The sequence below is a fragment of the Nelumbo nucifera genome, chromosome 5, assembly GCF_055504915.1.
Source record: "Nelumbo nucifera cultivar China Antique chromosome 5, China Antique-T2T, whole genome shotgun sequence".
In the NCBI taxonomy this organism is placed as follows: domain Eukaryota; kingdom Viridiplantae; phylum Streptophyta; class Magnoliopsida; order Proteales; family Nelumbonaceae; genus Nelumbo; species Nelumbo nucifera.
Genome location: NC_142653.1, coordinates 37,756,471 through 37,779,999, shown reverse-complemented (window position 1 = coordinate 37,779,999; position 23,529 = coordinate 37,756,471). Strand labels below are relative to the sequence as shown.

Sequence of the window (23,529 nt, the reverse complement as noted above, 5' to 3'; positions counted from 1 at the left end):
AAGAGATTCTGTACCATTACATAAATTTCAGCTTATATGTTATTTATAATTCATTTTTTCTTTATTTTAAGCAAGTTTTTTACAGATAAAACTTTTATTTAAAAAAATCGGAATTCGGGTTCCGATGGAGACCCGGGGATTGGAATGAAGTGAATCTTTACCCGCGATGGGGATCGGGGTCGAAGACGGGCCGACGGGGACTCACATAAAAGTCGGGATCGGGGATGGAGAATATAGTATGGTTACCGCCCCGTTACGATTCCTAAATGCGGCTCTTGAAGGCGGCAGTACTCTCTGAAACCGCGAAACAATTAAAACCGTCGACTGATTTGTCTTTCTGTCAGTGACAAGCCAATCATGGCAAATCTTCGCATTCTCTCTGCAGACTAGTCTTTGAGTCTTTCTAATGAGGCATTGCCATCTTCCGAGGAGCAGAGAATCATCAGGACTGCATATTACCATGCCCTTCTCTTTGGGTTTCTCTTATTTCTTCCCTTAAGTTCCTGCGGTTTACTCGTTGCTTTGAGTTTCCTTGGCTGGATTGTGGGGGTTGTTGAAGGAAGGAGATACTCAGAAATGGCAAAGAGCCTCGAAGGCTTTCAACCCATGTTCGGGAAACCGAAAGCAGAGTGGGAGGTCCCAAGTTCTCTCCCTTTGCTTCCTTTCATGTTCCATGTCCACGCCTTGGACTCGTTTCACCTCAGAGTTCATGTGACGGATTTCCAATCTTGTACTTGGGCGGCCACTCGGTCCATTGAACAGCTCGAAGACTTGGTGAGATTTCTCTTTCTTTTCTCTCCATTGTTTCTCTTTTGCTCAACTTGACAGACAAGCAACTCATTTTATAAACATGATTAATTCAAATTCGGAATCCAAGTAATTGATTTCCTGCTACTTTTTTAAGCCTAACGAGCAAAATCAGCATAAGAAACACATCTGTGCATTTGAGAAAAGCCCTATCTACGAACCCTTTTTGGAACTTACAATTTTATTTGTTTTAAGTTTGGGGTTTGTTAGATTTGCACTGGGCTGGGATGAAAAGGGAACTTATTTTTTTGGTTAATAGGTGAAAAGGGAGCATGGGATGCGTGCATGTGAGCAAATTTAATTATGAATTAATTACTTTATTGACTTTTTGTACCTTGCCCTTTTTCTGTGCAGAGGGATGATATTGGTATTGGTGGTTCTTGGTCTGACTTTATTGATTATCTCATAGCGTCCGTGAGATCTGAAAATGTCAAACTTGTTTTGAGTCGTCCATCGAAATCATCTGGTGGCACTGGTGATCGATTTTGTTCTCAATCCTTGTTTTGCTAGTAAACAGTGGAATAATCTTTTTTTTTTTTTGGGAATGTAGCTATATTATTTGAGCGAGTAGATCACTTTTTTCCTCAATAGCTATGCTGTTTATTGTTTGGTAACTGCATTTTAAAGATATGGCCCTCATCAGATCAATAGCATAATTGGCATAGAACTGATAGGCACATGCCATGCAAAGTTGCAAAATGAAAGAAAAATTAAACTCCAGAAGTTATAGAAGAAGCTTCCCATTTTTGGGTTTGTTTAGCAATAGTCCAATGATAAATGCAAATGATTTTTTTTGGTAGGTTGATAAATGCAAGTGAGATTCACTTTGCGGTTTCATTTGCACTGCAGAAGCTTTGCTTTTGTCTGCAGAGTCATTTTAATTTGGAGATCGTTCCCCCTCCTCACCAGATTTTATTAAAATCTGCAGTAACTAAAGTATAATGCTAAGATGGGGAAGGAGAAAATCGTTATATGGATGCGAGTATTCTAGATGTTTGCTTTGATTCGTCAGAGAAATAAGTTGTTGCAATTTTGTTGTAAAAAGAAAAATCTTCACAAGATTAATAAAAATTAATTCACTTAACAATCTGCATAGAAGAGGGAAAATTATGTGTATAGCTAGAAACAAATGGCTTTAAATTGCTATGCTATTCAAAATCTGTATTCTTGTTGCTGAAGAATGGTAATGAAGGGCTGAACGAATAGGGACTTGGGAAACCGTTAAATACTTTACCTTTTTTTTTTTATCAGAAACCACAAATAAGAATTTTATTAATGACTAAAGGAAATAGATACAACAAGGAGCTGTGAACAACAAGCATGCCCAATACAAGGCAAGCCACCCAACCGATATTACAATTGTGCCCAATACATAAACTGTCTTTGAACACCTTGCTTAGCTAAATTGTCTGCCAAGCTGTTTGCAGATCTTCTAACCCAATGCACTTGAATGTTCATATCTTTTGACAGCACCAGGAATCTTCAGAAATCGTTCCTTAGCTGCCAAGTCACCCTCCTCTCCTTTTTTCAGCCATCCACAACTACCTTTGAATCCCCTTTAATAATCAATCCGTCAATTCCCAATTCTTTAGCCTTCTCTACCCAGTAAACTGCTGCCAAGAATTCTTCTTTCACTGAATCTCCTTGCTCGATTGGGCCTGAAAATAAGGCACTAATATTGCCGCCTTCATATTTAATAACCCCTCAAATACCTAAGGGACTTGGATTACCCATACTACTACCATCGAAGTTCAGCTTCTTCCAACCACCCATTGGGAGTGACCAAACTTCTAGGGATCTTTGTTTCCTAGAGGAAGAGCCTAAAGTTCGAAAAAAGTTCCAAGGTTTTTATCCAATGGGCAACTTTAAGAATAATACAATCAATTGATGGAGGATATAAATTGAGGGTCTAATGGGTGAAGTGGAAAGGAAGGAAATGTAGAGGGGGTTTACAGAAGGGATAGAAAGGACAATTGATGGAGGATATAAGGAAAGGAGTGAGAAGAGAGGAACTTTAGATAAGGAGGAAACTAGCAAGGAAGAATCAGTTGCAGAATTTGTGCAAAAGCTGGGGTGTAAATTGAAGAATCCAAATGATCTAAAAGTTTATCTGCATAAAAAAGATGATAGTAAGGTAAAGAAAAGAAAGCTGAGTGAAGTTGAGAGGTTGAAAAGAGATGTTGAGGGGGACAAGAAGTTTGAGGTGAGAGGGGATAGAAGGAAAGGGGTTAAGTAGAGGGTGGAGGAATTGGGGTTGAGCTTGAGAAGTTAAAATGAGAATTCTAAGTTGGAATGTGAGGGGCTTGGGCAGTGTTAGGAAGAGAGCAACAATTAAAGAGGTGATTAAGAAGTTTAACCCGGATGTGGTAATGATCCAGGAGTCTAAAAGAATGGATTTTGATTGCAAATGGGCAAGGAGTGTGTGGAGAGATAGGGGGATCAAGTGGGTGGCCGCTCCATCTTGGGGATCCTTAGGCGGGATTGTAACATTGTGGAAAGAAGATATACTAATCGGCTTGGAGGAGCTAATAGGTGATTACTCTGTTTCCCTGAAGTTTAGACAGGTGGAAGATGGGTACGAATAGGTACTAACAAACGTTTATGGCCCCAATGACTATAGGCAGAGGAAGAAATTGTGGGAGGAATTGAGTGATGTTAGGGCCCTCTGGGAGGGAATGTGTTGTGTGAGAGGGGATTTTAATGTAGTGTGGTTTATAGAGGAAACCAACAACCCCAGACAGAGTGACAACTAGTATGAGAAAGTTCAACCATTTCGTGGATACTTTTGAGCTTAAAGAAATTCCACTCCTAAATAATAACTTCACTTGGGCCAACCTTCAGTTGAGGCCAGTATGCTCCAAGCTGGACAGATTCTTGTTCTCAACAGACTGGGAGGAACATTGGGGTAACCTAGTATCTAGGGCACTCCCAAGAATTACTTCAGACCATTGGCCTATAGTGTTGTGTAAGGAGGATTTGAGAGGTGATGGACCCACTCCATTCAGGTTTGAAAATATGTGGTTAACCTATTCGGGATTCAGTGAGAAGATCAAGGAGTGGTGGGAGCAATCTAATCCGGTAGTAGAGTGGGAGGGAATGAGGTTCCACAAGAAACTTCAATTTCTAAAATCACAATTAAAGGAGTGAAATAGGTTGGAGTTTGGGAGATTAGAGGAAAGGAAACAAGTCCTGCTAGAGCAGATTGAGGATTTGGATATGAAGGAAGAGAAGAGATCCTTTGGAGAGGAAGACAGGAAAATGAGATGGGAGTTGAGAAGGCAGATGGAGGATATTCTGATTAAGGAGGAAATAAATTGGAGGCAAAATTCTAGGTGTAAGTGGCTAAAGGAGGGAGATAGAAACACTAGATTTTTCCTTCAATGGCAAATGGGAGGAGAAAAAAGAATCTCATATCAAAATTGGAAGTAGAAGGACTATAAGTGCAGAAAACAGAGAATGGTTGGAAAAGAGGTTTGATCCGGAAGAGATAAAGGCAACAGTATTCTCAATGGATAGGACAAAATCTCCAGGCCCAGATGGCTTCACAATGGCTTTCTATCAGGATTGTTGGGATATAGTGGAGAAGGATCTTAGGTCAGTCTTCGAGGAGTTTCACAGTAGGGGAATAATTAATCCGGGCTTGAACTCAACTTTCATTGCTTTGGTCCCAAAGAAGAAAGAGGCATCACAACCTAAGGATTTCAGACCTATTAGTTTGGTGAATAGCTTGTATAAAATAATTGCAAAGTGTTGTCCCTCAGGATAAATAAGGTCCTCCCCTCTATTATTGCACCCAACCAAGGAGCTTTTGTAGAGGGAAGACATATCACTGATCAAATCCTCATTGCAAATGAGAGTCTGGTGAGCTTCAAGAAATCTAAGAAGAAGGGAGTGGTATGCAAATTGGACTTGGAGAAGGCTTATGACTTAGTGGATTGGTCTTTTTTAGTGGAGGTGTTGAGAAGCTATGGCTTTGGAGATAGGTGGTGTAAATGGATTTGGGGCTATATTAGGACTTGTCACTATTCTATATTGGTGAATGGAACGATGGTTGACTTTTTACCTGCTTCGAGAGGTATAAGACAAGGAGACCCACTCTCCCCCTTTCTTTTTACCCTGATGGCTGATGCACTTGGGAGATTGATCTATAGAGCAGACTTGAGGAATCTGATAAAAGGGTGGAGAGTTGGCAGGGAGGAGGTACCACTGACACATCTCCAGTTTGCAGATGACATAATTTTGTTTTGTGAGGGTGGGAATATAAGTTGGATCTAGAATTTAAAATTAGCAATACAACTTTTTGAGCAGATGTCTAACCTCAAGGTGAACTTTGATAAGAGTTGTGTGGTGGGGTGAATGTGGAGGAGAGGGAGTTAAGGAATTATGCAGGTGTGTTAGGTTGTGCAATCTCAAAATGGCCTTTGACGTACTTGGGCCTCCCTTTAGGAGATAACCCTAAGAATGAAAGCTTTTGGACTCTGGTAGTGGAGAGATTTAAGAAGAGGCTTGCGTCTTGGAAGAGAAATTATCTTTCCTTAGGAGGGAGAGTCACTCTGATTAGGTCCACCCTAGCTAACTTACCTGTGTATTATTTGTCAGTATTTAAGATCCCCACCAAGGCCTCCAACTTATTGGAAAATTAATGAGAAATTTTTTGTGGGAGCAGGGAGAGGAGAAGAGAGATCATAGGGTGAGATGGGAGGTGGTAATTAGATGTAAAAAACTAGGAGGTCTTGGGATTGGAAACATCAAGAAAAGGAATATGGCGTTGTTGGGAAAATGGTTGTGGAGTCAGTGGAAAAGGAAAAATTGTGGACAAGGATCGTGGCTAGCATACATGGGCCGGAAGACAACGACTGGGATTCTAGAATTGTGGCAAGGGCTACAGCTGCTTCTCCATGGAAATCCATCCATGATCTGCTTCCAGTTTTCTCCCCTTGGATCAGGTACGATGTTAACTCTGGCAATCGAATAAAATTTTGGGAACATCTTTGGGTTGGGGTTTCACCTCTGAAGGACCAGTTTTCTTCCTTGTATGCTCTGTCAACTTTGAAAAATGAACCTATCTCTTCTTTTTTAGTTCCTTCAGACTCCACTTCTGGTTTTGGGTGGAACCTCGGCTTGCGAAGGGCAATTAGGGATACAAACCTGGACAACCTCTTACCTTTTATTAGCCATCCTTGAAAATATCTTCCTTGATCCTAATAGGGAAGACACCAGAATTTGGATTCCTTCTACTTCAGGAACCTTCTCTTGTGCTTCGTTTTTTGAAACCTTAACTCAGTCATCTGTCCCTTTTGGTGTGTCCTTTCCGATTAAGGAATTTTGGAGCAAGCCCATTTCTCATCGGGTTGGGTTTTTTTGTTGGGAAATTTTCCTAGAAAGAATAGATACAAATGATCGACTTCAGAAAAAGAGACCCAATTCTTGTTTACTTCTTAATAGATGCTCTCTCTATAAAGATGATGGGGAATCCGGTTACCACCTTTTGGTCTCTTGTAAGGTTACTAAAACTGTTTGGGAGTGGGTACTTTCTCGCTTTGGGTGTACTTGGAACCCTCCTGAGAGTGTCCAAGGTTTATTCTCCCCTTCTTTTTTCAAATGGCCTAAGAAGCGAGGGAAGATGATGTGGAGGAGTATTAGGGCAGCCGTGTGTTGGTCACTATGGGAGGAAAGAAACTCTCGAATATTTTCAGAAAAGGAAAGATCCCTGGAAGAACTATTAGACCTAATATTTTTAAGGGCTGCCCAAAGGCTAAAACTATGGAACTGTTCTCAGACTTTCCTATTGCTGACCTGTTAAGAAACTGGAAAGAGATAGCAACCTCTACTCTGTGTAAGAGGACTCTTAGTCCCTTGTGGTCCCCTCCTCCCTCCAGATTTATAAATGTGAATTTTGATGGCAGTAGCATAAGGAATCCAGGGCCCTCTAGGATTGGGGGAGTTTTCAGGAATGAGGAAGGGATTGTTATTGCTCTGTTCTCAGGCCCTATTGGAGAAGGAGACTCTATTAGGGCTGAGATCCTTGCAGCTTTGGAAGGGGTTCAAAGAGCATGGGAACTAAATATCAGTCGGCTAATTTTGTAAGGTCGAAGAAAGAGGACAGTGGCTTGTGGAGTTACAATAATGAAAAGAAAAAATTCTTATGGCTATGTAGAGGCATTGAGATACAATACAACTGGGTGAAAAGGACTGTTAATTCTTTTGCAGATGGGTTGGCCAAGCAAGGGGTGAATAGGGAGGTTATTTTTTAATCTTCTTTCATTGTAATTTTCTGATGGGGAGATAAGACTCTTTATCTCCCCCTTTTTTTGTACCTAAAGCTTCATAATTCTTAATAAAGTTTCTGTTATTGATCAAAAAAAAAAAGGAATAATACAATCAATTAGCACTCAAGCTTCTCTGGTTCTTCTCAAAGATTCTTGCATTTCTTCTTCCCACATTATCAAACATACCATTGCCCTTGTACATCACCACAAAATCCTACCTCTGTTTTTTTATGCTTCTCAAATAAGAATGGTCGAACAGTTCATCCAAACAGAAGGGATGAACAGTCCATCCCACCTTTTTTTTGTCTTCAAAGCAGATTTTTCTTTGGTCAATAACTGTAAAAGTTTTATTAATGTAAACAGAATGTACAAGGTGCATAATTGAAGAAAATGTTTTGAAATGGTAAAAAATTGATATATTCATTCCATTGCCAACCGACTTATTTATACAGTAAGCTGCTGCAATAAATGGAAAAAAAATCTTCCTAAATCAATCCCTATAATTAAGGGAGTAATTATTTTAATCCCCATATTTAAGGGATTATACTCTTCCACAATCCTAGGAATACATATTTACACATTCCTATTTTTTCACACATTCCTATTTTTACACAATTACCAAATATAGATGCTAACTACCAAATATGCATCTACACCAGTAACCCCACGTTTTCCAATACTCCCCCTCAAGCTGGTGAATAGAGATCCTCCATTCCCAGCTTGGCTACAATTCTACAAAAGTCTGTACTATTGAGCCCTTTAGTAAGTACATCGGCCAGTTGTCTTTTTGTAGATACATAGAGAGTGCAAATCAACTTGTTGTCTAGTTTCTCTTTTATAAAGTGTCGATCAATTTCAATGTGTTTTGTCCTGTCATGTTGAACAAGATTGTGAGCAATATTGATGGTTGACTTGTTGTCACAATATAATTTCCTGGGGTACTCCTCGTGGAAAATTGTTGTCACCCACTCGTGGAAAATTGGATCCTCATGTTATTCCTTGCATATTCCTGGGGTACTCCTTCACTCAGAAGGGATACCGTTGTTTTGATCATGTTTCTTGGAAATTCTATGTTTTCATGGATGTCTTTTTCTTTGAGAGTGAGCCTTTTTTCCATGTTTCTCCTCAGGGAGAGAGTAGGAATGAGGAGAAACTGGTTCAACTCCCTCATCTTCCTGATCCTCCTCCTTTTCGTGTCTTCTTCCATCGTCACAAAGGCCAACCAAATTCAAGAGCTGTGGAGAATCTAGAAGTTGTACCTCCAATGCCATTAAACTCTTTGGGGGCGGATCATACTCACTCAGGTATCTTGGTTCCCATTGATGTCCTTGACCCCATTGCAATTGATACCTTTGTTGCTAATGACCTTGACCTTCCTATTACTCATAGGAAAGGTGTTAGATCGTGCACCACTAAACATCCCATTTCTCACTTTGTTTCCTCTAAAAACAGTTCACCCTCTTTTCGAGCCTTTCTCATATCCATCAACAGTGTCCCTATCCCTAAGAATGTGGCATAAGCTCTTTCAGTACCTGAAGGAACAAATTCTATGAAGGAAGAAATTAATGCCCTTCATAAAAATGGCACATGGGAACTTGTACATCTTCCTAAGGGAAAGGATCCAGTTGGATGTAAATGGGTGTTTACAGTCAAACATAGGGCTGATGGCACGGTGGAGAGGTATAAAGCTCGTTTAGTGGCAAAGGGGTTTACACAAGTGTACGGAGTTGAATATGCAGAGACTTTTGCACCCGTTGCCAAGATGAACTCCATTAGAGTTCTATTCTCTCTTGCTGCTAATCTTGACTGGGATCTACATCAGCTTGATATCAAGAATGCATTCTTCAATGGTGACCTTGAAGAGGAAGTTTACATGATACAACCCCCTGGTTTTCTGGCTCAAAGCAATGAACAAAAGGTGTGCAGGTTGAAGAAGTCTTTATATGGGCTGAAACAATCACCGAGAGTTTAGTTCAACAGATTACATGCAGCGGTTCAGCAAGAAGGATACAAGCAATGTCAATCTGATCACACATTATTTGTGAAAAGAGGAGAAGGTAAAATTGCTGCTTTGATAGTATATGTTGATGATATAATTATCACTGGTGACTGGAAGGATGAAATCCAAAAGTTGAAGAGTTTTCTTGCCACACTGTTTGAAGTAAATGATCTAGGTCCTCTAAGATACTTCCTAGGAATTGAAGTTGCCCACTCAAAAAGGGGTATCTTCATTTCCCAAAGGAAATATGTCCTAGATTTACTCTAGGATACAGGAAAAATGGGAGTGAAGCTAGTTGATTCCCCTATTGATCCTAACCATAAATTAGGTGACAGCCAAGGTGAACCTATCAAGGATGTGAAACAGTTTCAACGACTTATAGGGAGATTGTTATATCTTTCTATGACCCGCCCAGACATTGCTTATGTAGTTGGTGTCCTTAGCCAGTTCATGCATGCCCCTATGACCACTCATCTTGAAGCAGCAGAAAGAATCCTCCGATACCGTAAAAGGTTTCCAAGTGCTGGCTTGTTGTTTCTAAGGCATGGACATTTGAAAGTTGAAGTGTATACTGATGCAGATTGGGCAGGACCCCTAAATGACAGAAAGTCAACTAGTGGCTACTATACCTTCATAGGAGGAAATCTAGTTATCTGGGGAAGCAAAAAGCAAAGTGTGGTAGCTAGATCCAGTGCTGAAGCTGAATATCGAGCAATGGCTCATGGAGTGGCTGAAATTATGTGGATAAAGAATCTTTTGAGTGAGTTGGGTTTTCCAGTGGACAGACACCTATGACCTTATTCTGTGATAACAAAGCAGCCATAAACATTGCTGCTAACCCTGTGCTACATGATAGAACTAAACACATCGAAGTCGACAAGCATTTTATCAGAGAGAAGGTTACCACAGGGAAGTGTGTACTCCCTATGTCAACTCTGAGGATCAACTTACAGACATCTTTACAAAAGGACTACACCACTCACAACATCATGATTTATGTGACAAGTTGGGCATGATTGACATCTCTGTCCCAACTTGAGGGGGAGTGTTAACAGCTGTTATTTTTCCTATGTATAGTACCGCAGGGGTACTATTGTACTTTTACTCTTTTTTATTTTAGTTGATGTCGCCCTAGTATATATATTAAAAAAGCTGCGCTGCCAGTAGTATCTTTTGCTCTCAGTTCTCTCTTCTCTCTTCTTCTCTCTCTCTTTTCTTTCTTCTTCCATTCTTCTCTCTTGCATAACAAAACTTATGCTTTCATTGAGCAAGATCATCTTAATTTTTTTTTTTTTTTAATTTATTTTATCCAACCATGCTGCTTTGGATGTGTTTGGTGTAACTGTTTAGTTATTACTATTTAGTAACATATTTTCAGTTTTTTTTTTTTTGTATCATATTCTTTTTATGGGTGTGTATTGTGTAATCATTATTTCCTTTGTTTTCTTGGGCAGCTTTAATTGTAAATACATTTTCTGATTGCATTATTAAATTCACATTAACTCAGGAACATCTAAAGGGAAGGTTATCTAATCCATGCAGTTCCTGATTTTTTGGTTTCAGGCCCAATGTTTGCAAAGCTAATAGCTCACAAATCCAAAGGAATGCCTCTCATTTCCATTGCTCTTGACAGAATCATGGACTCAACTGCCAATGATGCCATGGCAAATCTATCTTTGGAGTTATTTAAAGCATATGAAACCAAGCATAATTTAGTTGTAAAAGGTAGTAACATTCTCCATGTAGAGGAATACTGCTGTTATTCTGTCATGTGTAACTGGATATAATCAGATTCTTTTTGTCATTTATTTGATCAAATATCATATTGTCTCTTGTCTCCATGGTTCGCAGTATCAGCGATATTTGGTGAAATATCCCTGATATATCCCATTTTACTAAGTGGCGATACGAAACATTCTTGGAATCCTTTTTTTTTTTCCAAATATCACCGATATTTGTTGATATGCCAGTGATATTTCAAATTTCATTGATATTATTAAAAGCTTTTGGATATTTTATTAAAATCATCATGATTTTTTAAAAGAATTTTCCTAAAAGAACCAATGGGGAATTGGTATTTGGATAATTGGCTTACTCTTTTCATATGATTCACCAAGTCATTGTAGTTCAAAAGAAAAAGAAAAAATGCATATAACTACCAAAGAGTATTCCCAATCTAATGAAAGCATATAATAACAAAAAAGGCAAAAGTCAAAATGACAAGTAATTGACATATATTTAATAAAAAGATGGCTAAAGGAATTAAAGAGAGATAGAGAAAGATACCTATTAAATTTTCTCTTTTTTGATTCATACATGTTTTTTTGCTATTGTTTTTTGAACCTTAAATGTACAATTATATTTCTTCTAATGATTCCATTAAAGGTTTATTAACTAGTTCCATGTTTTTAAAAAAATTTCCTGATTTTTTAGATTTTCCAAATATCTTAGCAAAATTAGTGGAATGTCTCGGAGATACCTCCATCTCTACATGGAAAAATATTCATTGACACCTCCTTTGAAGATACTGTTCCCCTTAATTTATGCCCTTTCCTCTCTAAAGAACAAATCGGTTGCTGATTTCTTAATCCTCCCTCCCTCCCAGTCCGGTTTTGCTTGGAATCTGGGGCTTTGTAGAAATGTGAGGGATTCTGAGATGGGCTTGGTGTCCTCTCTCCTTCAGCTGCTAGATGGGGTGTTTCTTGATACCTCTAAACAAGATACTAGTTTCTGGACCCCTCACCCCTCCGGAGCCTTCAGTTGTACTTCCTTCTTTAAAACCTTGCCCACTTCTGCTCAACTTGGGGTACTGTTTCCAGTCCAAGAAGTTTGGTGTCTCCCTATTCCCCTGAAAGTGAGTGCTTTTTGTTGGGAGGTCTACCATGGTGCAAATGCAATTGACACCTGTGATCTGATGCAGAGGAAGAGGCCTGGCTGGTGCCTTTCACCTAATTGGTGTTGTTTGTGCAAGTCAAGTGGCGAAACTGCTTTTCATATTTTTGTCTCCTGTCCCGTTGCTAGCTGTATTTGGGACTGGCTTTTCTCTCTCTTTGGATGCAGGTGGGAATACCCCGATGAGTTTGGAAAGGCTATTTGACTCCTCCACTTTCAGATGGTCAAAAAGAAGAGGTCGAATGCTATGAAGATGCACTTGGGCAGAAGTGCTTTGGGTGATATGGGAGGAGAGAAATTTGAGAATTTTTGAAGAAAAGAAAAGACGCAAGGAAGTGCTGATAGAAGGGATCATGATAAAGGTGATTTCGTGGGTAAAATCTGTGGGATTGTTCTCAGACTTTACTGTGGATGATATCTTCAGAAATTGGGGGACAGTAGCTTCCTCTTTATCAACTAAAAAGGTCTTAAGAGAGTGGGATCCCCCTGATTCTGGCTTCCTCAAATTAAACTTTGATGGAAGTAGCTTTGGCAACCCAGGAATGTCTGGAATTGGAGGGGTGATAAGAAATGACAAAGGGATTGTGGTGGGGTTGTTCTCAATCCCTATTGGAAGGGGAGACTCCACTACAGCTGAACTAAAGGCATTGGTTTTTGGGATACAAAAGGCTATGGAGTTGGGAATGAGAAAGCTGGTTGTGGAAGGCGACTCCAAAGTGGTCATAAGCTGGTTAAAGCAAAATGAAAAGACTCCCTGGCTCTATAGAAATGAAATTAAGAAGTTTAATTGCTTTTACAAGGACATGCAGTTGTTAATACAGTGGACTCCAAGAGCAGCGAATGGCTTTGCAGATCTGGTAGCAAAACAGGGGGTTAACAGGAAACATTGTTTCTGGGCTCAGTTGTAAGGCTGGATAATTAAAGTCGATAGTTGGCAAACTCTAAATTGTAATGGGGTAGCCGAGGCTAGGCTACTCATTTCTGTAATCTTTCTGAATTTATTAATGAAATCTCTTTTACTGATAAAAAAAAGTCCATTGACATCGAAATTATGAACCATGGTCTCCATTATTATGGGAATCGATATCCCATTCCATTGGTATTTTGGGGAGCCAAACATCGAGTTATTGTTTTTCATTTTCTGTCATCCACTAAATTAAGTTTAATGTGATCCATGGTTATCATTATCAAGCATTGCAATAGACCTGATTAAGATTCATTATATTCTTGGTTGTTTCATTTCAGCTGAAGTTGTTAAAGGATGTGATATCCATGTGGTTCATGATCTGTAGTTTATCCTTGAAGCTAGAGATTGCTCCTATTCTTTTTTCTCGCTGAAAAAGTGGTCTGTTACAAGTTGATGGGTATAGAAGAGCTAGTGATCTGTTACAAGAAATGATTTAGGGGCCCATAGCTTAATTGACCACATTCTGATTACATATACTATTAAATTTGACTTTTAGTGAAACTTTTTATAGGAAAAAGTTATCTAACTAATTAGCTCAAGTAAGCAAATTCCCTACATGACTGTTCCTATTTCTCCCATGTAGAGGGATTCAGTGGCTGATCCAGACTGTCCACCAGATAGGAGATAGTGAACCCACTGAATTGAAGTATCCAACGTGGTATGACACCCTTGTACAGGTATCTGGGTATCATAATTGAATTAGCCAGCTCAATACACAACCTTCTATTGGAGTATTTCCCAATCAGTAATAGCTTTCATACTTGTAAGATTCCAATTTAAAGTACCTTTATAAAAGAGGGTCTATTTTGCACATGTGGTGAAGGCCTTTTGGGCTGAAATATTTTCCATAAAAGAGGGTGGGAAGAGAGTGATTTGATGCAGGTTGAAGTTTTTAAAAGGAAAACAAGAATCTGGATTCAAGTAGTTAGAGAAGTTCAGTAAGCTTCCTCCTTAACAGAACATATACAGAATTGAGAGAGGATTTCTGCTGCTGGTTCCATTTGGATGGGATACAACAAATGATGATGATATGAAGGAAAAAATGTTTATATCGTTATTAGATTACTTCTATGTCTTTCTGTGCTTGTGAAACCTTGATTAGGGATGAGAAAAATATCCTTTCTGTCAGTTCTAATATAAGATAGGGAGCAAATTAGTCCTCCCCACTACCCCAACATTTTACTTGACATCAATGCAAGTGTTTCAATCCAATCTACTATTTTTAAACTCCCCTTTCTAGTTTCTGGATGCAATTTATTGCATTCTCATTCTTGCATAAGAATTTAACTATTATGGTATTGTTTGTGGTTTCTTTCTAATAAGATTTTACTGGAAAAGATAAAAAATGTTACATTAGGTTTACATTGTTTTGCACCTTACTTTTTTGGCTGATGGCAGAATTGAGAAACTATAATGATACTTTATTCTTATATTGTTTGTGTCAACAGAACAAGAGCGCACTTGCTGGTTGACACAAATTCTGTCTGCTGAAAAGGTATTCTACATGTTTCTAGCTCTTTGCCTTAAATGCTGGTTGTTTTAGTTTGATTTTATTTGCATATTCAATTAGAGATGCCTCTTTTGAACTTTAGACACTCTTCAATTCCATGGAAAGGAGGTCATAGTGGAAGTTTGTGATATTGAGTTTGTCTATTCCTGTATAAGCACATATAATTCATATTGTATCCTCATGTGATCTTGAGCTGGTATTGGTGACTAAAGGATGAAAATGGCACAATACTAGAATTATTTTCTAGTCCAATCGGAGTGGGGGGCATTGAGAGCTGAAGTAATGCCATTACTACAGGCAAATTCCGATAGAGGTCGATACTGTACCATTGGGCACTTTTATTTTATTTTTTATTTTTAGTTATTTTTTCAAACCTGTGCAGGGGGGTTAGTATAAGGCCTGTCTACCCCCAAAAACCCAACTTAAAGTGGCATATTGGCGGGTCACTGATACAGTGCGAAATTTTGATCATTGACTACAGGGGTTGAGAATGACAAAATCAATGGACTTGTAGAATGTAATAGTTGAAGGAGACTTGAAGGTGGTGGTGGGCTGGATGTTAAACAGTACCCAAGGACACTGGCAATACAGGCATATCTTGAGAGAGAATGTTTTTGGCAACCTACCAAACAATTCAGACACAAGAATAAGAGAAGAATCAGATTAGAGAAGCAAATTACTGCCTTAAAGCATGCAAACTTCATTCTCTTGGGTTGTCAAGTCTGCAGATTCTCTAGATGCTTCCATTTCTGTGAGAGGGAGTAGCCAGATAGGATTAGAGGAGTATTGGGTGTACAACATAGGGGTGAGCAGCAGAGGGACTGGATTCCTTTTCTATTTTCTCAGGAAGCTGACAATTCTCCCTTTGTATGTGTGTTTTCTATTATTCTTGACTCTATAAATTCCTGATGAGTTATTTATCAAAATAAATAAATAAATAAATTCCTGATCAGTTACTGATAGACAAAGATGATTTCACAAATTATTCATTATAAACTTAAAAATTGCTTTTGTTATTGAGATTGAATATCTTGATCATAAGTTTGAGAATAAAGTTCCCTTTCTATTTCTATTTGATTTTTATTAAGAAAATAACTTATGAGTTACATGGAACTTCTAGATGTTATAGAAACATCTATTCATTCCAGTTTAGTAGATGTAGATGAGTGTAGAGTACTTATAAATTGCTTCATGCTAGATTTTCTGAACCGTGGAGAGAAGTTTTGACTAATGTGGTCTTGTATTCATGTACTTGAATATGCTCATATCTTGCATAAATATCATTGTTTATCTAATTATAATATAAGCTCATTTCATTTCATCAATTAGGAGAAAAATGAAAGCCTTCAGCACCAACTTGATACACTCTTGTTTTCAAAGAGAAAGAAGTTGCAGAAGTCGAATGTATCAGATAAAGCACTTCCTGTTTCTGCTCTCAGTAACTCAGATGTGGTGTCAGTTTCTGAAACACATAATTCGCCAGGTGTGTTACACCATTGGATTTGTATGGCATGTCTGTTTAGGTTGTGGTGTATATAAACCATTAACACCCCCATCACACACACACACACACAGTGAATGCATTTTTTATTAACAGTTTAGTGCTGGAGGTTGGACTCAGTCTTATAGTCAATATGATTACTGATTAGGTACCAAGTGGAGTAGAGAGGGAAGAGGATGTTTTAGGAGTGGTTGATTTAATATATACGAAAGAAGTCTACTGAAAGGCTTAAGGTATAAATAATTACACTGATGATGGGAAGAATAAAATTCTTTGTAGGTTATGTAAAAAATGCTTTACTCTGTAACAAATAGATTGTTTCTGAAGCAACAGAGTCAAAGGGGAAAAAAGAGTTAAGTCATAATTTTACATTTACTGATTTAAAACAATTACATATTTTACCTTTCAAAGAAAAAATCAATAATGATAATAGAATAGAAGAACATCATCTATAGCAATTGTAAAGAAAAGTGAACTTAGATCTGTAGTACATATAAACCTGGGTTCCCTGTGCTATATTTTGTGGATCCAAGTGTGAGTGGTCCTAGTTTAACATAGGTTAGAACCGTTGTACCTAACAAGCCACAAGCCCCAGAATTAAGATTCAATGACTCGGCATGTATACTTTATTGTTATATTAATAATATTATTTTATTATCAATGGCACTAACCAGAACAGAATAGTGAAATAGGATTCATGTATCCAACCCCCCATTGTTGGGATAAGGCTTAGATGATGGTGAATATATTTTAGGGAAAATTATTTAAACTACTCCAAGGATTTCTGACAAATTCTTATGGTTTCAAAAATTACTTGAAGTACTTAGGCAGCTTCTCCTTGTTTCTCCTTGTTCTTTTCCTCTCTCTCTCTCTCTCTCCCTGTTCCTTCCCATTTCCCTTCCATCCTGCATTGCTGCTAGCCTCCTGTTTTGGGCTTTTTTTTTTTTTTTATCAGTAACAAAATCAATTCATTAATGATAAAAGGATAGGTACAAGGCAGGGGAGATAAACTCTCTTAACTCCCCCAAAATCAAAATATAAAGATTACATGTAAGCCCAGAACAATTGATTTGTTTCCACCCCTTGTTTATTTAGTGCATCTGCAAATGAATTAGCACTCCTCTTTACCCATTGAAGCCTCACTGTCATGTCTCGGGTCCACCATTTGAAGATTCTCTTCTTGTTTAGGTAATTCCACATTCTGCTTTCCTCTTTCTGCAACCAATCTATTACCAGTTTCGAGTCTCCCTCAATAATTAACCTCCTTAAGTTGAGTTCCTTTGCCTTTTTGACGCCTTCTAGAATAGCTAGAACTTCAGCTCGGGGAGAGTCTCCTTCCCCAATTGGATGTTCAACCTTGAAACTCTCCTTGATGTCAAACCCAGTTGGATGTCACATGTCTGGAACTTCCTCAACCCCCATCCTCTCTCTCTTTCAAGTTAAAGGAGATATTTTTGTTGCAAGTACACAAGATTGAATAAATATTCAATGGGGGAATTACCTCTGAAATGTCTCTTTAGAAATGGAGGAATTTTCATCATCACCTCTAACTTCAAGGGAAAGATCAGTAATGTTAGTGTCACACTGGCTCCGAAGTTCAAGCGGACCACCAAGTGAGACCAAGGAAAATCCATTAACTGTATGAACCAGAGTCAGATTCTGGATGGATTGCTGGTGTGGAAACAAGAAATTAAAGGATGATTTTCCAGAAGGGCGTTGAATGATTGGGAGATTGAACCTATTGGAAGGCAACTCCAGAAGCTGTACAGCATGCAAATTGATCTTAATTCAGTAGATAGAAGGGTGTGGTCAGCAGATAGCAAGGGCCAGTTCACTGTAAAATCTTTTTTATAATAAACTGGCTCAAGAGGAAGAGCAGGAGTTTCCTATGCATGTAATATGGAGCAAGCACATTCCTTTGAAGATGGCTTTTTTTGTTTGGTCTGCCTACCTGAACAAGATTCTTACAAAAGATAACTTGGTTAGGAGGAGAATGGTGATTGAGCCACCTAGGTGTGTGTTAGTAACAGGGAAGAAGAATCAGGTGAGCATTTGCTACCGCATTGCAGTTTCACCTCAACATTTGGGTGAAAATCTTCAGGATCTTTGCTATCAGAAGTTGCTGCCTGGCCTCAGTGGATACTTTTGTGAAAGGGTGGTGGATACAGGGTTTGAGTAAGAAAGGGAAAATATTATGGCATTTGATTCCAGGAGCAGTCTTCTGGTCGATATGGCAGGAAAGAAACTCAAGGTTATTCCAAAACAAAGGCTGTCAAGAGGAGGAAGTGTGACAGAAAATAGTTGGGAAGCTGTTTTCTTGGTCATCAGCCCAACTAGCTGTTGACAGTTCTTTCTTTAGTTCCCTTTTTAAGTTTGAAAATATTTTTGTAATTTCAAATGGGATAGTGGTCTAACTGGCTTTTGTACTTCCCCGTTGTACAGCCTCTGGTTGTACATGGGTCCTTTATTTTTTCTATTCTAATGAATTGACACTTTACCTCTTCTCATAAAAGGGATGTTCTTAAAATTCAAGATTGTAATTTTGATAGTTTTTTTTTTTTTTTTTTATGTATTTTTGGTGTCTCCTTGACACCAGGTTGATTGTATTGTTGTTTTTTATTTTAATTAAACTTTCTTGTTACTATAAAAAAAACGATACTGCTTTTCTATATTCATTTTCTTTTTTCATATTTCCTTTTCCTCGAATTAAAAATGAAGACATTTCGTAGTTTACCTTGTTATTTGGTAGATATCGTTTTATTTTTCTCTTCTTTATTTACTGCTGAATTCAACAATTCCTCTAATTCATCAGTTGACTTTGGTTGTTGAAATCTGATCATCTCTTATTTCATTGACATAAAAGACTGTATGTTTACCCTCTCAACTGCAGAGAAGCCGCCTGTCCAAGATCTTCTATCCACAAAAGTTGGTCAACGGGTTGTCCCTGCATATCGCAGGTAATGAAGCAATTTCATTCTTTACATACACATCAATTCTATGTTCTGCCTCATTTTGTAATTTGGCATTCATTGGCAGGGCAAAAGTAAGAGGAGTCTTCCTGCAGGATACTGAGGGCAGTGAAGATAACTGAAAGGTGGAAATAGAATACAGAACATTCTTTTTTGTTTCAGCTACATCTTACTCAAGAAGTTTCTGGTCAAAAGAACCTTGATTTTCATTTGCTACATGATGAAAAAACAAGTCCAGCAAAAAGGAAATGGTGCTGTAGGCTCCGTCACACATAGGCTTATAGCTAACACAACAGATGATGGTATAGATAAAATTAGTGGGGATTTGCTAATGCAGTTTCCATTGGACTTCCCCACCTGCCCATTGTAAATGAAGTCACCAAATAGCTTGAACCATCATTTTTTTTTTTTATAAACTTACATGATTACAAGACTAATGTGTTTATGTAGAGTGGAGACAGGTATAGATGTTATTTAAACTTGATGAATGTGACTATTGAGTTGGAGAACTACTAGAACTGACAGCTGGCCAGCTGCATATGATGGTCCTGTTTGGATGGAGCTTGATCAAATTTTAAATCTTTACCAGAGTTTAAAGAAGAGGTAATTCATTACTATATTTGGGAAATTAATTAATGCTGTGGAGTGGGCATGCCTTGTTTAGTGGGCCATTCACCAATTTTGGGTGTCTGTGACCCCTCCCCCACAAGACTGTTGCAACCCTTGACCAAGCGACCGAACCACTTTGATGAACGGGATGCATGATCTGAAGTGTACTACTGGTACTGGTAAATGGTTCTAACCATGCCATGCGTACTTTACTAGAGATAAAGTTCACTCTCATAGACCACTCACTCCTATAGAGCGCAGTCTCCTTTGATCAGTGTTGTATGGTTTATCGAAGACCTTCCAGCAGAGGAGTTGGAATTCCTAATGTGGATTTCTGATGTGCATAGCTTCCCACGTTTAATTTAATGATCAATAAACCTAGTTTTAAGCAATCGTAGGACATATGCTCCCCAACCATGATTACGATTTGCCCTACTTAATAGTTTGTATTGAAGCCATGATAACCATGACTACGATTTGTCCTACCTAATAGTTTGTATTGAAGCCATGATAACCATGATTACGATTTGCCCTACTTAATAGTTTGTATTGAAGCCATGATAACCATGACTACGATTTGTCCTACCTAATAGTTTGTATTGAAGCCATGATAACCATGATTACGATTTGCCCTACTTAATAGTTTGTATTGAAGCCATGATAACCATGACTACGATTTGCCCTACCTAATAGTTTGTATTGAAGCCATGATAACCATGATTGCGATTTACCCTACTTAATAGTTCGTATTGAAGTGCAGTTTGTGGATATCATTACCATGATACGCTATGCTCAAGTGAACAGGGTCCATTATGGAATCAACCTTACACATCTCTCACCCAACAAACCAAAGACAGAGGGGCAAAAGAGTCAAAGACCAAAGAAAAGCTCACCACAGATCTTCCTTTTCCAGAATATACACATCATATTGAAACTCTTTTACAGGGTAAAGAGTAGAATTGTAGAAACCGTTTTCAAGTAAGCTGTTTCTAATAACAACAAACATACAGGAACATATGTAGTCTACCTATTCAAAAAGGGGACTCGTTGTGGTATCTCGTTTTGCTTTCCTTTGTGTTGAAGGGCCAGATAACAGGTAAGCAACCACCTAGTTGCCTGCAACACAGAAGAATATAGATCAAGTGCATGTTTATCAATTGCCAATGTACAATGTATATTTGAACACCTTAATTTATGGTGGGTTATCAATCCAAGTAGCAATTCCAGGAGGTTTACCATAAGGCTCAGTTTGGAAGGAGTACAAATGTAAATATGTACAGTACAAATACATACAAAATATAAGGTTTTGCACTCTACATATTTGCATTTGTATTCCTTCCAAACTGAGCCTAAGGGATTTATCATTGAATGCATGCACTTCTTACTTAAGGACTCAGATACCGGATTCAGAATTATGTTTGTCCAGGGGTTTCACTTGGCAAGAGGAAGAACAAAGATTTATTGACACATCACAGAAAACTACAAACTATGCTGCTGAATTTTAACGTACCGGTGCTCCTACACTTACCTGGTCACTCCAGATCTATTACCCACGTACTGTTCCTATATCCCTACCCACAGAGCACCACCACTGTCTATTGTAAACATCTCTTCATAAATGACAAGGGAGATGTTCCTAATACATAGTTGTAATGTTTCGTGGGTAGTGCTAGTGATGTGGAAACAGCTTGTGGGCAGCAGATCTGAGCCCTTACCTTACCCCGGGTGGGGGTGGGATCGCGGGATGTTGTGTTGGTTAGTCAAAGTTCTCCCAAAATCATATCATCCACTCTGATATTTGAGATTTTGACCAATCAATTCCCTGGTGTGGATTTTGGTGAATTTTCATTGGTTAGCATTAAGTGGGGTGGCGTGGATTTTGATGAATTTTCATTGGTTAGTATTAAGTGTGGGAGATCGGGATGGAGATTGATGGTTTTGGACTCTGATGACACTTCATCACATTGTATTTTAGTCTTAAGTCAGTTGTACATTTTTTAAAACCATATACTTTACTAATCAATTCTCGTCTCTTAGAGTCTAATTAGATGAAAAAGGCTGCTCTCTCAAATGGGCAAACTTTAGGCTCAGTTTATTTGCACTGGTACAATTGCATGGGAGTGCAAATAGGATGAGTGTAAATTTTGGTTTAGCTTTATTTCATATTTGAGTTTATCTTATTTGTTTGTGAGAAGTAAAATAAGAAGCTAAATGATGTTGTTCTGACTTTAAATAAAAGAGAATGGAGGTATGAGGAGGGTTAGTTGTTTGGGAGTATTATGTGATCCCCATTTTATATGAACGGGAATTGAGATAAGAGAAAGTTAGTGTAAATTTTGCATTGGTAGGAGTACAAATCGTAATTCAAAGTAATAGGATGTTAAATGATGGTGTCAGAGAATGGAGGCAGGAGGATGGCTATTTGTTTTGGACTGAGGAAGAAGCAAGATGATGTGATCCCCATTTTATATGAAAGAGAATTGATATAAGAGAAAGGTGATGCAAATTTTGCATTAGGTAGGACTATAAATCATAATTCAAATAAGTAGATGCAAAACTAAACCAGATGCGAAATTTGTATCCTACCGTAAACAAACAGAGCCTTAACAAATTTTCCTTCTCTTCTTTCTCCCAGTGTATTATAACTCAACTTAAACCTAGCTTCTTTAGATCAATTTATCAAACTGAGTTAATCAATCAATTTTGAGCCTAATGATTGATACCCTGATATTACGAATGAAATCATCACCTTTCTTGTTTCTTTAAAAATTCTGTTATATTCATTCTAACTAGAAATTTAAGAACATACCCGCTTTTAATGCTGTTCCTCCTACTGCTCCTACCACTGCTCCTACCACTGCTTCCGGCGCTTCCTTTGCTCCCACAGTTGCTATTTGTTCCACCATCATCAGCCTCTCCTGAGACAGAGAACCTTTTCTTCCACCAATCCTTATCTACACCTCTCTCACTTCCCTCCAGCGAAGGTCTAGGAGAAACTTTGGAACAATTACCCGTTATCGAGCTCTTCTTCTTTTTCTTCGATCCCATAGAAGTTGGGAAGAACATATTTAAAAGAAAAACCCCACGATCCATGCTTTCAGTTCTCAAAATCCCTTTCTTATCATTTCTCCTTCCATTCCTTGCTCCTTGCTCCTTTTTCATCTTCCTGCCATTATTCAGATCACCATTTTCATCCACTGTCACCTGTTCTACCGCTTGCACAACTGGCTTCTCAACAATATCTTTCAAAGAGAGCTCATAGTTGGACTCGGGCATGTTTTGGATCATCTCCACCATCTCCCATCTTCCTCTGGCAATAGCCTGGGATCGGGATGTCGGAGAGAGATACTGGTAGTGGTGGTGGTGGTTGCGGCGGGGGTGCAGTGGTGCAGCTTCTGTGGGACTAGGGGGTGAACTTGTCTTCCACAACGGTGGTGACGAGACACCAGATTCATCATCTTCAACCTGTGTTTGAGTTCCGAACTCAATCGCACTGCCTCCTGTTCTACCATAATTCTCGTAATTCTGAGCCGTTCTTCGAACCCGCACGCCAAAGTCCATCTGGGTTCTGCCAACTTGTTTGGAATTGGATGAATAGACAAGGTTCCTGGGAGGCTCTCGCCGGAGATCATGCATTGTTAGGGGAGAAGGGAGAAACCCAAAAAGGTAATCGTGGTTGTGTGAGGACTGAAGGACTGAACAGAGGTTGGTGTGGTCGCACTATGATGTTCGACCCAAGTCGGCCATTTTCTTCTGAGTTTAATTTAATGGAGAGTCAGTGTAGTGGGGGTCATGGTCAAGGCCTTCTAGATGAGGCTTACGTTGGCCCAATCCCCAAACTTTTCATCATTTATCCTTCTGTTTTCTTGTTTTATAAGAATTCCAGTTCTGGGTCCCTTCTCATCAATTTCTGGGTTATTATATTTAGACCGTGTTTTAAGGGGGTATTAAGTCATGGGTGAACTTTCTTCATCCTGCTCTGCTCTCGGTTCGTCGAAATACTTGG

At 38.7% G+C, this 23,529-nt stretch overlaps 2 protein-coding genes across 2 annotated transcripts; one reads left to right on the top strand and one right to left on the bottom strand.

Annotated features, from left to right (window-relative positions):
* The first annotated feature begins 214 nt into the window (after positions 1–214).
* LOC104606704 (U2 small nuclear ribonucleoprotein auxiliary factor-like protein) lies at positions 215–19,514 on the top strand. Its single transcript, XM_010272044.3, has 7 exons — positions 215–774; positions 1,162–1,282; positions 10,639–10,800; positions 14,383–14,429; positions 15,774–15,927; positions 18,836–18,902; positions 18,982–19,514. The coding sequence occupies exons 1-7, from the start codon at positions 577–579 to the stop codon at positions 19,034–19,036; spliced, it is 804 nt and encodes a 267-aa protein (XP_010270346.1). The 5' UTR covers positions 215–576; the 3' UTR covers positions 19,037–19,514.
* Positions 19,515–20,323: 809 nt separating this feature from the next.
* On the bottom strand, positions 20,324–23,289 carry LOC104606705 (uncharacterized). Its single transcript, XM_010272045.3, has 2 exons — positions 22,333–23,289; positions 20,324–20,639 (listed from the first exon to the last, which is right to left on the bottom strand). The coding sequence occupies exons 1-2, from the start codon at positions 23,157–23,159 to the stop codon at positions 20,555–20,557; spliced, it is 912 nt and encodes a 303-aa protein (XP_010270347.1). The 5' UTR covers positions 23,160–23,289; the 3' UTR covers positions 20,324–20,554.
* Between the last annotated feature and the right edge of the window lie 240 nt (positions 23,290–23,529).

Coding starts and splice junctions, on each gene's coding strand:
- LOC104606704 (XM_010272044.3), top strand. CDS start 577: ATGGCAAAGAGCCTCGAAGGCTTTCAACCCATGTTCGGGAAACCGAAA. Junction 775..1,161: donor TTGAACAGCTCGAAGACTTG/GTGAGATTTCTC, acceptor TTTTCTGTGCAG/AGGGATGATATTGGTATTGG. Junction 14,430..15,773: donor AAATTCTGTCTGCTGAAAAG/GTATTCTACATG, acceptor TTCATCAATTAG/GAGAAAAATGAAAGCCTTCA.
- LOC104606705 (XM_010272045.3), bottom strand. CDS start 23,159: ATGCATGATCTCCGGCGAGAGCCTCCCAGGAACCTTGTCTATTCATCC. Junction 20,640..22,332: donor AGGAACAGCATTAAAAGCGG/GTATGTTCTTAA, acceptor TCTGTGTTGCAG/GCAACTAGGTGGTTGCTTAC.